The sequence below is a fragment of the Rhincodon typus genome, chromosome 47 (assembly GCF_021869965.1).
Source record: "Rhincodon typus isolate 14 chromosome 47, sRhiTyp1.1, whole genome shotgun sequence".
In the NCBI taxonomy this organism is placed as follows: domain Eukaryota; kingdom Metazoa; phylum Chordata; class Chondrichthyes; order Orectolobiformes; family Rhincodontidae; genus Rhincodon; species Rhincodon typus.
The window spans coordinates 6,605,401-6,618,567 of record NC_063378.1 but is presented as its reverse complement, the minus strand read 5'-3'; the positions used below and the strand labels follow the sequence as shown (position 1 = coordinate 6,618,567).

General features: G+C 47.1%; 1 protein-coding gene across 7 annotated transcripts in view; it reads left to right on the top strand.

Moving 5' to 3' along the window:
* haus5 (HAUS augmin-like complex, subunit 5) overlaps positions 1-13,167 on the top strand; it is a 26,439-nt gene that overhangs the window by 8,079 nt on the left and 5,193 nt on the right. For all 7 annotated transcript variants that reach the window (XM_048620665.1, XM_048620662.1, XM_048620659.1 and 4 more), the window contains 11 exons: positions 160-192; positions 684-708; positions 989-1,109; positions 3,807-3,966; positions 4,122-4,203; positions 5,422-5,507; positions 5,852-5,909; positions 6,079-6,206; positions 8,329-8,407; positions 10,114-10,271; positions 12,653-12,815. In XM_048620665.1, coding sequence (XP_048476622.1) covers positions 160-192; positions 684-708; positions 989-1,109; positions 3,807-3,966; positions 4,122-4,203; positions 5,422-5,507; positions 5,852-5,909; positions 6,079-6,206; positions 8,329-8,407; positions 10,114-10,271; positions 12,653-12,815 — 1,093 coding nt within the window. The remainder of the gene's footprint in view (positions 1-159; positions 193-683; positions 709-988; positions 1,110-3,806; positions 3,967-4,121; positions 4,204-5,421; positions 5,508-5,851; positions 5,910-6,078; positions 6,207-8,328; positions 8,408-10,113; positions 10,272-12,652; positions 12,816-13,167) is intronic.

The window sequence follows — 13,167 nt, the reverse complement described above, 5'->3', positions numbered from 1 at the left end:
CCGGCAGCGCGGCGCTCCCTCAGCACTGACCCTCCGGCAGCGCGGCGGATTAATTTGGCTGAATTACAGGGTGACTGATGCCTACTATCAGACATGTTTAGTTATAGAGTTAAACCTTCAGTGGTCACATGGTTCACTTCATTTGTTTCTCTCTTTCAGGGTAGTGAGAGAGATCAAGGGGAACCTGGAATGGTATCCTTTATGCTGTTGGCAGTAATTTATGCTGGGAGACAGTGCCCTGGGTTATAATGGTCACACTGGGGAGATTGTAAACCTCAGGAAAACCAGTCACTCAGAAGTGCCTTTTAGATGATGAGATAGAGGTGAAATAGTGAAGGGATGGATTACTAAAGTTTGGGACACTGGCAGCCGAAGGGACGCTGCCAATGGAGGAACGATGGGAATTGGGGGATCCTGGAGAGGCTGGAATCGGAGGTGTGCCGATATCTCCAAAAGGGAGGGATTTGGGGGCCAGAGGAGGTTGCAGAGGTAGTGAGCGTTGTGGGGGCTGGAGGAGGCCGCAGAGATAGCGAGTGCTGTGGGGGCCAGAGGAGGCCGCAGAGGTAGTGAGCGCTGTGGGACCGGAGGAGTTTGCAGAGGTAGGCAGGGGCATGGAGTGAGGCGCCATATGATTCGTTATTTCCTTGCAGCGACACTGAGACTTTCCTTGACTGTTTGCTTAGGAACCGGTGGGTAAAAGGCTCTGAGGTAAGTGATGTGAACATGAAGAGGTTTATCAGGATGACTTTCTATCATCTGGTTTAAAAAAAAATAAATTCACTGTGAGATTCCCAGGCAGGGACAGCATGGGGTTACATACAGAGTAAAGCTCTCGCTACGCTGTCACTATCATGAGAGAATGAATCTGCTGTCAGTCTCACATTGTGGTCAGAGTGTGCAGAATGGACGCAGTTTGCATCACGCTGTCAGTATGGCCTGTTGGGAGGGTGGTTGAGTCTTAAACAGTGTGTTTTTGTGCCACTCTCAGGCTCCGTTGTCTGACAAGGAGCAGAAGAAGAGGAGGAAGTTGCTGGAACAGCTGGTGTCTCTGAGGACTGATCTCCAACAATTGGACGAAAGCTCAGATCATGAGCAGCAAGAGATTGATGGTGAGCTGTCAGACCCCATCAGGTTGTAAGATTGGTGGGGGTAAAGGCAATGAGTATGATCAGCCTGTCATTGCAGCCTGGGCCCCTCTACCTCAACCCCTTTGGTGAACAGACTCATAGAGGTGTACAGCATAGGAACAGATGCTTTTTCAGTCCAACTCATTCACGTCGACCAGATAGACTAAACTGATCTCGTCGGATTTGCCAGCATTTGGCACATAATGCTCTAAACCCTTGCTATTCATGTACCCATCGTGATGTCTCTTAAATGTTGTGCCAGCATCCGCCACCTCCTTTTGGCAGCTCATTCCATACATGCACCAACCTCTGCATGAAAATGTTGCCCTTTTTAAATCCTTTTTAAATCTTTCCCCTCTCACCTTAAATCTATAGCCTCCTAGTTTTGGATCTCCCTATCCTTTGGAAAACCCCTATCTATGCCCCTCATGATTTTATAAATCTCTAAGGTCACCCCTCAACCCCCAACACTCCAGAGAAAATAGCCCCAGGCTATTCAGCCTCTTCCTATAGTTCAAACCCTCCAATCCTGGCAACATTCTTGTAAATCTTTTCTGAACCCTTTCAAGTTTCACAACATCTTTTGTGTAGCAGGGAGACCAACTCTTATACTCAATGCAGTGACCAATACAGGCAAGCATACCAAACACTATCCTGTCTACCTGCTAATCCACTTTCTATGAGCTTGCAATCCAAGGTCTGTTTATTCAGCAGCACTCCCCAGGACCTTACTATTAAGTGTATGAGACCTTACCAAAATGCAGCACTTCATATTTATCTAAATTAAATTCTGTCTGCCACTCCTTGGCCCATCTGATCGAAGTCCTGTTGTACTCTGAGGTAACCTCCTTCACTGTCCACTTTACCACCAATTTTAGTGTCATCTACAAACTTACTTACCATACCTCCTATATTCACATCCAAATCATGTTTATAAGTGATGAAAAGCAGTGGACCCAGCACCAGTGGACACACCACTGGTCACAGACCACCAGTCTGAAAAGCATCCCTCCACCACCATCCCCTGTCTCCGATCTTCGAGCCAATTTTATATTGAAATGACTAGCTCTCTCTGTATTCCATGTGATTGAAACTTACTAACGAGCCTACCATGAACACCTTGCTGAAGTCTATATATAGATGACATCAGCCATTATGCCTTTATCAGTCTTCTTTGTCACTTCTGCAAAAACTCAAATCAAGTTAGTGAGACAGAATTTCTCACACACGAAGCTGTATTGACTATCTTTTTTTTAAAAATTCATTGTGGGATGTAGGCGTTGCTGGCTGGCCAGCATTTTTTGCCCATCCCTAGTTGCCCTTGAGAAGGTGGCGGTGAGCTGCTTTTTTGAACCGCTGCAATCCTCCTACTGTGGGTTGACTCGCCATGCTATTAGGAAGGGAATTCCAGGTTTTTGACCCAGTGACAGTGAAGGAATGGCAATATATTTCCAAGTCAGGATGGTGAGTGACTTGGAGAGGAACTTGGAGGTGATGGTGTTCCCATGTATCTGTTGCCCTTGTCCTTCCGGATGGAAGTGGTCATGGGTTTGGAAGGTGCTCTTTGGTGAATTTCTGCAGTGCACCTTGTAGATAGTACACACTGCTGCTACTGCGTGTCGGTCCCTAACCAGTCCTTGCATCTATACCCTGGAACGCTAAGCTATTAATCCTGTCCATCCCTAAGCCACTTCTCTGTAATTGCTATGATATCCCAGTCCCATGCCCTGAGTTCATCTGCCTTACCTGTCAGGCATCTTACATTGAAATAAGTGCAGTTTAATTTAACAGTATTACCTCATTCTTTGCCTTGCTTTTGTCTGCCTTGACTGTTTGACTTGCTCTTTCCGTCAACAGTACCAGCCTCAGACTTCTCTCTCTCCTCAGTATATCTGAGTTCACACCCGCCGCCCGCGCCTCACCCCCATCCCTCCATCCCTGGTTTAAAGCCTCCTGAGTAACTCTAGCAAATCTCCCTGTCCCATATTCCTATCAATGATCATGCTGAAAGGGAGGGCAGGCTTGAAGGACTGAATGGCCTACTCCTGGTCTAATATTCTGTGCCTCTATGGACAGAAGGACCTGCCTGAAAGGGGCAGGGAGGGTGTGGAGAAAGTGCAAGAAACTTTGTGGACTAGACCCCAGTGGTGTAGATAAATGTCAGCAAGGTGGTACAGACCTGGGTCTTTTCTTCATAAAAGAGAGGAGTGACCTGGTCGAGCTCATTTAAAAATGTGACAGAGATTACAATTTGGGAGATTTAGAGACGATTTCAGTTTTCTTTTTTTGGGGGGTGTGGGCATGGAGGCCAGAATGAGGGGCCATCCATAGAAGACAGTCCCTAATTGGGAATTCAGGAGAAATGTCTTCTCCCAGAGAGTGGGAGGGTGAATGTAGGACTCGATCCCGGAGGGAGTGTGGGGTGGGAGAATGTGGGACTCGCTGCCAAATTGTGTTCAAGCTGAATTGTTTTGGTGTATTGAAGGGGGCAAGGCTGGATAAACAGATGCGAGTGAAAAAAATAAAAGGTGTGGGATGAAAAGGGGGTTGGCGATAAGACTGGTGTGGAGCAGAAATACCAGCAGAGGAGCTGAATAGCCTGTGTCAGTGTGGGGTAATTATCAGTGAGCGTGGTTTCTCCCTTGGTCACATTTTTCAGCCTGACTTGTTGCTATGCAGAGCAAACACTGATGGAGACTTGCGAGAGGCTGCAGGATCTGAAACAGCGGAATATTTTGTTAAAAACATTTCTTCAGCGTGCAGTAAACAGGAGGAAAACACTGCAGGAACAGAGCAAGAAGCTGCACGATCGACTACACGTCTTCAGACAGATCAGCAGGTAAGGAAGTATATTGAGGGAGTGCCGCGCTGTCGGAGGGTGAGTGCTGAGGGAGCGCTGCACTGCTGGAGAAATTACCAACTTTTGCCTGATTTTGAGTCTCCTTTTGGAAAAATTCACAGCTTGTCTTACTTTGTCCCCCATCCCTATTTCAGTAAAGCTGAGCAAGATGTAGGAGCGGGCAGTACTGTGGACGGCAAGTTGAGGCATGGCAATGGTTTGGAGCCCGAGGTGCTGGTGAGTGTCAGTAGGAGGATGGGCACCGAGGAACCTGTCCCTGCGGTTGTGTCCATGGGGGTGGTGCTATAATCACATCTGCCTTGTTGGGGTGGAATGAATGAGACACCTGGTTTGGGAGAAAGTGGACCATTGTACCTCCGTACCTATGCCTAGGAGAGGACGGGGAATTGAGTCCTCCCTCCTTTTAACCTATTGTCACCAATGGCTGGACCCGAGAGGGTGAATATGCTGGGTGCAGCCCCATTGCTACCAATAACAGTCCCACCCCAGATGGTCGTTTTTGTTTAGTCTGGACTGGACTGGAATGTCTTTGACAACCTGGAAGAAGGCTGAGGTGTGGCCTGATTCAAGTCGTAAAGGTAGGCAAGGGCTATTGATTGGGTAGATATAGAGAGGCTGTTTTCCACTTATTGATATGAGACTAGAACTGGAGAGGGGTGATAGACAGTCCTGCATAAATGATGAACCTCCAAGGATGCTGCCTGACAGCTGAGATCTCCAGCATTTTTGTTTTCAGGGTGAGCTTATATCCCAGTAGCCTGCAGCTGCACCTTGAGGAGCAGTATGGGCAGATATGTGGCCATTGCTGTTTAGCTTGGAGAATCAAGAAGTTCTCTTGCAGAGGCTGACGTTGTTCTCCTTGGAACACAAGAAATTGAGGGGGACATCTGATTGTGGTGATTAAGTTGGTAACTGTCTCCCTTGTCGAAGCCAATGAAAAGCTGTTCCCATTGGCTGACAGTAGGAGCACAACACGGATTAAAGGTTCTGGTTGGGAGTAGCAGGGGCAAGGTTAGAGCGGAAATATTTTTAATGCGGTGAGAGGCAATGACCCGGAATGCATTGACAATGAGGAGGTTGAAAGCAGTGGCATGAAGGATTTCACAAGGGAATTGAGATGAATAAGCTTGCAAAACAACTTCTCTGTGCTCTCACTGCACACTGTGGGAATGACCGGATCTCACTGTAGAGGGCTGGCATTGACTTGACGGACAGAATGGACCCCTTCATTGTTGCAGTGACTGGCTTTGTAAAAATCTACATGTTCTGGATTTTTGAACCTGTTTGAAAAATGTCTGATCTCACTTTTTCTGCCTCAGTCTCGCGCTCTCTCTCTCGCTCTCCACCACCACCACCACCACCACCACCCCCCACCCCCGTAGTCAGTCTGTCTTTCTTGCTCACTCACCCTCATTCAAATTGGTTTTCCCTCAGCAAGATGTTCGGGGAACATGTTTCACAAGATTCCAGCTCCTCAAGTCGTTATATGATGAACAGGAGAGTCCTATCGGAGGCGGTGGGTAAGTAGCTCTCGTGATTCCTGCATCTGTAGGACTTCTCTGCCTGGTGCCTGGCAGATCTTGAACTGAGAATCCAGGCAAGTGAAGGGGCAGTCACCACTGATGGAGCAATGGGAATCGGCTGGGAGATGGGTGAGAGGCAAGAACTTGTGTAACATTGAGATTTCAGCGGTTAGGGAGTAGAAGAGGTAACAGGGGAAAAGAGTAATTTAGCAGCTTGAGGAGGTGACAGGCGGGAAGGGGTGTCCGGGTTGGAGATCGTGACAGATGAGGAGGGGTGTTGGGACTGGAAAAGGTGTTTTGTACTCTGTGTTTATTAAAAAAATTTTCTCCTTTGCTCGCAGTGACAGGGGCTATGACCTGAGGAGTGACAGTTATCATCAGTGGCTGAACCAGATAGAGGTGAGGGCCAACTTTCGCTGGGGTATGGGGTCCCACATGCACACTGACTCTCACTGGTGTGTAGGGGCTGGTGGAGGTGACAGATGGGGAGGGGGCGTAGGGACTGGAGGAGAGATTATGTCTTTTTTTTTGTGATTTTTTTATTTTTAGCCTCTGTGTTTTTGTGCAGGGTGTTAATGCATCACATCCACCAAACCACATCTTGGCAGCAGTGCAGACTCTGGCAGCTGAGAATCAAGAGGAGCTGGTGGAACTCCAATCGAAAGTGGATGTCGGAAAGGACATGGAAGTTCTCAGGTAATCTTTGTTTGTCAGAACTTGTCCTGTGTGTAGGAAGCTTTCCTTTTATCTAACCCTGTGCTGTCCCTGTCCTGCAAGTGTTTGATGCCCCAAGAAGAATTTCCACATCAAGCAGATGTTCACCTGCACATTTGCTAATGTGGTATACTGCATCCGCTGTACCCGTTGTGGCCTCCTCTACATCGGGGAAACCAAGCGGAGCTTGGGGACCGCTTTGCAGAACACCTATGCTCGTTTCGCAATAAACAACTGCACCTCCCAGTCGCAAACCATTTCAACTCCCCTTCCCATTCCTCAGATGACATGTCCATCCTGGGCCTCCTGCAGTGCCACAACGATGCCAGCCGAAGGTTGCAGGAACAGCAACTCCTATTCCGCTTGGGAACCCTGCAGCCCAATGGTATCCATGTGGATTTCACAAGCTTCAAAATCTCCCCTCCCCCTACCGCATCCCAAAACCAGCCCAGCTCGTCCCCGCCTCCCTAACCTGTTCTTCCTCCCACCTATCCCCTCCTCCCACTTCAAGTGCACCCCCATTCCCTACCTACTAACCTCATCCCGCCCCCTTGACCTGTCCGTCCTCCCTGGACTGACCTATCTCCTCACTACCTCCCCATCTACACTCACGTTTACTGGCTCCATCCCCGCCTCTTTGACCTATCTGTTTCCTCTCCACCTATCTTCTCCTCTATCCATCTTCTATCCGCCTCCCCCACTCTTCCTATTTATTTCAGAACCCCCTTCCCCTCCCCCTTTTCTGATGAAGGGTCTAGGCCCGAAACGTCAGCCTTTCTGCTCCTCTGATGCTGCTTGGCCTGCTGTGTTCATCCAGCTCTACACCTTGTTATCACAGTGTAGAGGAATCTTTGCTTCCAGTTTTTAAAAAAAGCAGTAGAGGGTGCTTTACTCTGTATTTCACCCCTGCCTCTGTCGTCAGAGTGTTTGATGTGAATAGTTGACAGATCTTTACTTCCAGTTTTGAAAAAAAAAAGTAGAGGGAGCTTTACTCTCAGACTGCATGCACTCCATGTCCTGGAAGTGTTGATGGGCACAGTGTGGAGGCAACATTATTTTCAGTTTAAAAGATTAGAGGGACCTTTATTTTCAGTGAAAAAGCATAGGTAATTTTATACTAAGTTTTTAATACCATGCACTCCTGTCCTCTGAATGTTTGGGAACAGTGTAATGGAAACTTGACTTCCAGTTTAACAGTATTGGAAGTTTTGCTACCTATTTAAGAGTCTAGGGATGCTAACTCTGTATCTGACCCTATGTTGTCCCTGGCCTTGGAGTATTTTTTTTTATGAAGACAGTGTTGAAGGGGTTTTTAGTTTCTGTTTACATTTTAGTATAAAAGAGGAAAGGGAGATTTACTTTCAGTTTACTTCTAGTTTACAAGATCAAAGAGAGCTTTACTCTGTACCTAACGCCATGCTGCCCCAGTCCTGAGAGAGTTTGTGAAGTGTAAAAGGAGTGTTACTTTCACTGAAAGGAAAAGTGGAAGCTTTGCTTTCAATTTAAAAGAATAGATAAATGTTTCTCTCAGCTTAAAATAGTAGAGGAAATTTTACCCGGCATCTATCTCTGTATTGCACCTCTCATGGAGTGTTTGATGGGGACAATGTATAGGAAGCTTTACACAGTGTTTTTAAAAAAAAAAAAAAAAGTAAGGGAGCTTTAGTTTAAAAGAGTAGGGATAGTTTTACTCTAGCTCAGCCTGTGCTATACCTGTCGTGGGAGTGTTTGTGGGGAAAACATAGAGGAAAGTTTACTTTCCGTTTACTTGCAGTTTAAATGTGTAGAGAGAACTTTACTTTTAGCTTAAAAAAAGAGGAGAGGAGCATTACTTTTAGTTTGAGAGTAGTGGGAGCTTTACTGTGTATCTAACTCTGTGCCGTCCTTGTCCTGGGAGTGTTTGATGGGGACTGTAATAAGGGAGCTTTACTTTCAGTTTAAGAGTCAAGGTAGCTGTACCCTGCATCTGACTCTAACAGTGTTCCCTCTAGTTTGGGACTTTGAGGAGTGTGTGTGTAGACTGGGAGCTTTGGCTGTAATGTGACCGTTTGTATGTTAATGTTATATCTTTGGTGTCTCTGGCACTGGTATCCTTCTTTTGCAGGTTCTCCTACAGTCGTTCCCACTTACAGGATGTTTCGGAGACTCCTGCGGTTCTGCGCTCCGTCAAGTCTTTGCTTGAGGTTTGTACAGTGTGAGAGTGTTTAGTTTTTGAGTGCACGTGTGAATGATTGGTCACCAGACTGAACATATTCCAAGCACAGGGAGCGCCAGCCTGAAACTCTCCAATACCGTCACACTGATCACCACAAGTTCATGTTTATAATCTACAGTGCGAAAATAGTCATCTTGTTCCTTACTCCTTTCCTGTATGGTTGGTCCACAATAATCTCCTCCCAACCTTTTGTTAATCTCCCCTTGCACCTCCACCAACATTTCCTTTTTCTTCAATGTGTGTTTATGCTTCTCCCGGTTAATAGATCGACAGTCTCTGTGGGAGCAAGTCCCATGTCACCCACCCCCCACCCTGTGAGAATGGGTCCCACATTCCCCATTGAGAATTCCTTCCTAACTGAAAGTTTAATTCGCATCCACGTTCTGTTGGAATCAACACCCCATTTGAGAACATTCAGCATGCATCAAAGATGCAAGCTGCAGATGAAATTTTGTGATGTATGCCTTGACTCTCTAAAGGCTATTGACCATTTACAAGGCAAAAGTGAAGCTTGTGATGGAATACTCCCCACTTGCCTAGATGTGTAGCCCCAACAACACTTGGTAAGCTTGATGCAATCGGGGACAAAGCAACCCACTTAGTTGACATTGCATCCACAAGCATGCCCAACACCAACACTCCGTACACACTGCTGCTACTATGTACAAGAGGTACTGCAGAAATTCACCAAAGATCCTCAAACAGCTCCTTCCGAACCCATGATCACTTCCACCTAGAAGGACCAGGACAGCAGATATGTGGAAACAACAACACCTGCAACTTCCCCTCCAAGTGACTCATTGTCCTGACTTGGAAATATATCACTGTTCCTTCACTGTCACTGGGTTAAAATTCTGGAATTCTCTCCCTAAGGGCATTATGTGTCAACCTAAAGCAGGGGGACTGCAGTGGTTCGAGGAGGGCGCCCACCACCACCTTCTGAAGAGGCAATTAGTGATGGGCAATAAATGGCGCAGCCAGTGATGCCTGCATTTCCACAAGTGAATAGAATGAAACAGTTTTCGATTACTTCAAAACGTCTTCCCTTTAGCAAAACATTGCTGTGCTAGCGATTTCTAACCACCCCTTTGATGCACTGGTTTTCGTCACTGCTGCTTGTCTCTATGATTGTGTTTCTTGTATTAGTTCCTGGGATGTGGGCATCACTGGCTGGACCAGCATTTCTTGCCCATCCGTAATTGTCCTGGAGAAGGTATTAGTGAGCTGCCTTCTTGAACTGCTGCAGTCCTTGGAGTGTCAGTGGATTCCTGCTTGCTGCGATCATCAGTGAGACATTTGACCAGACAGTAATCGCTGAAAACGGACATCCTTGCAGTGACGGACTTCATCCCTTTCCAAGGTTGCCTAGAGGAGTTGGGAACATCACTCTCTGCAAGATCCATTCTGTGAATCTGCTGTACTTGTCCTTCTAGATGGAAATGTTTGTGCGTTTGGAAGATGCTGTATAAGGATGCTTGGTGAATTTCTGCAGTGTGTCTCTGCAGATAGTGCACGCTGCTGCAGTTGAGTATTGGTGGTGGCAGGAGTAAATGCTTGTGGATGTGGGGTTGGAATGGTTTGTGGCGACGTCGAGCTGCCCTGCTTGACCCCATTTCAAAACAAAATAAAATGTGGAAGATGTTAACATGAGTTTGTTTTTTGGTCCCTCGGCAGGAGGGATGGCGAGACTGTGAGGTGCGGGTGGTGGAGAAGATCGGGGCCCTCAGGCGGGACAAGGAGATGAGTGGCAGGTTGACGTTGCTGAGTCAAGAGTTTAATCGTCTGCAGGAGGAACAGTATGGGCACGATGCTGATCTCCTGTCTGCCGTCAGGTCAGAATCTCTGTCCCCTCTTTGACAGCGTGTAGAAAGCACCTTGAAGTTGGGTTAGCTCAGGTGGCCATATGGCTGATTTGCGATGCAGCGTGATGCCAACAGTGAGGGTTCGGTTCCCGCATTGGCTGAGGTTAGCATGAAGGACTGTCCTTCTCAACCTCTTCCCTTGCATCAGCTGACCTTTGGGATAAACCACCACCAATCATAGAGGTGCACAGCACAGAAACAGACCTTATGGTCCAACTTGTCCATGCTAATCAGATATCCTAAATTAACCTAGTCCCATTTGCCAGTATTTAATCCATATCCCCGTAAACCCTTCCTATTCATATAGCCATCCAGATGCCTTTTTTAAATATTGTAACTGTACCAGCCTCCACCACTTCAACTGACAGCTCTTCCATACATGCACCACTCTCTGCGTAAAAAAGTTGCCCCTTAGATCCCTTTTAAATCTTTCCCCTCTACGGGAAGCCATTTTGGATTCCCCTACCCTGGGGAGAATTTCCTTGACTATTCATCTTATCCATGTCCCTCATGATTTTATAAACCTCTTTTATAAGGTCACCCCTCAGCTTCTGACACTCCAGGGAAAATAGCCCCAGCCTATTCAGCCTGTCCCTATGGCTCAAACCCTCCAACCCTGGCAAAATCCTTGCACATCTTTTCTGAACCCTTTCAAGTTTTGCAACATCTGTGTAGCAGGGAGACCAGAATTGAATGCAGTATTCCAAAAGTGGCCTAACCAATGTCCTATATTAGCCATAACATTACCTCCCAACTCCTATATTCAATGTACCGACCAATAAAGGCAAGTTTTCTAATTGCTGCCTTCACTATCCTGTCTACCCGCAGCTCCACTTTCAAGGAACTATGAACTTGCACTCCAAGGTCTTTTTTGTTCAGCAATACTCCTCAGGACTTAAGTGTCTAAGTCCTGCCCTAACTTGCCTTTCCAAAATGCAGGACCTCTCACTTATCTAAATTAAACTCTGTCTGCCACTCCTCAGCCCATCGGCCGATCTGATCGAGATCTCGTCGTACTCTGAGGTAATCATCTTTGCTGTCCACTACACCACCAATGTGGTGTCACCTGCAAGCTTAGTAACCATACCTGCTATGTTCATATACAAATCATTTGTATAAATTACATAAAGCAGTGGACGCAGCACCGATCCTTGAGACACACCGCTGGTTGCAGGCTTCCAGTTTGAAAAGCAACGTTCTGCTACCAACCTCAGTCTCCTACCTTTGAACCAATTTTGTATCCAAGTGGCTATTTCTCCCAGTATTTCCTGTGATCTAACCTTGCTAACTAGTCTACCATACGGAACCTTGTTGAATGCCTTACTGAAGCCATGTAGGCAATGTACAACATTCTACCCACATCAATCCTCTTTGTTACTTCTTCAAAAAACTCAGTCAAATTATGATACACAATTTCCCCCAAGCTAAATTATGTTGACCATCCCTAATCAGTCCTTAGCATTCCAACTACACATAAGTCCTATCCCACCGAATCCCCTCCAACAAATTATAGAATCATAGAATTCTTAGTGTGGAAGCAGGCCATTTGGCCCATCCAGTCCACACCAATCCTCCGAAGAGCATCCCACCCAGACCCACCGCCCCCATTCTATCTCTGTAACCTTGCATTTCCCATGGTTAACCCACCTAGCCTTGCACAACCCTGGATATTATGGGCAATTTAGAATGGCCAAGCCACCTATCCTGCATGTTTTTCGACTGTGGGAAGAAACCCATTCAGACACAGGAGAATGTACAAACTCCACGCAGACAGTGACCTGATGCTGGAACTGAACCCAGGCTCCTGGCGCTGAGCCCTTTAAAAACCCCTTTTTACAACCCAACCTACCCACCACTGATGTCAGGCTCACCGGTCTACAGTTCCCTGGCTTTTCCTTACCACCTTTCTTAAATAATGGCACCATGTTAGCCAACCTCCAGTCTTTTGGCACTCCCTCCCGTGGCTCTTGATGGTACAAATATCTCGGCAAGGGGCCCAGCAATCACTTCTGTAGTTTGAGTGGAGATCTGCAAGGAGGGGATGGTAAACTGGATCCTGTAAACTGTAAGATGGGGCCACATGGAAAGCAGAAGGTGGAGCAGAGTGACTGAAAGCAGGTCCAAGTAAGTAAATGAATAGGAAAGGTTTGGAAGGATGTAGGCCAGGAGCAGGCAGGTGACTAGTTTAGTTTGGGATTATCTTCTGTGTGGGTTGGTTGGACCAAAGGGTCTCCGTGCTGTATGACTCTACAACTCTGAGTGCTGTCGACCTTCCGGCAGACGTTGAGCGGGCGTTGCTTGTGTCGTCTGCAGCCATGTCTCACTGCACTGCGCACTTGTGTTTGCAACAGGGAGGCCTCGGAGCTGGAACTGAGCATGATGGAGAAGAGGGGCTACCTTCAGGAGCTCTCAGAACAGGCTCAGCTCTTGGCAAACTCCATAGAAGCCAAGAACCGTGAGATCCAGACCCTGCAGCAGAAGCACAACAGCATTCTCCACTTTCAAGCTCTCGTGGTAAGTCCGCTGTCGACGTGTGGTTGGGGGCTTGGGACAGACTGAATCTGCCCATGACCTGCTGGAGTGAAGTTTTTACACCTGTGACCTTTCCATGTTCCCTCTGACCGCTTAGACGCCTCCCCAGTGTGAGCCAAGAGATTTCACGTGTCTGCGATTATCCTGTACGATTGTCAACGGATTTGAAAATGTATTCAACTGTTTTTCAGAGAGGAATCACAACAAAGCATCATTGCTGTCGAGATGCAGCTGTCCCATGGCATTGCAGCCAATGGGTTATGCTCATTAAAATGAGGTCACTTGGAAAAGCCATTTGGTGCACAGCACAATCCCACAAGCAGAGTGAGGGCAC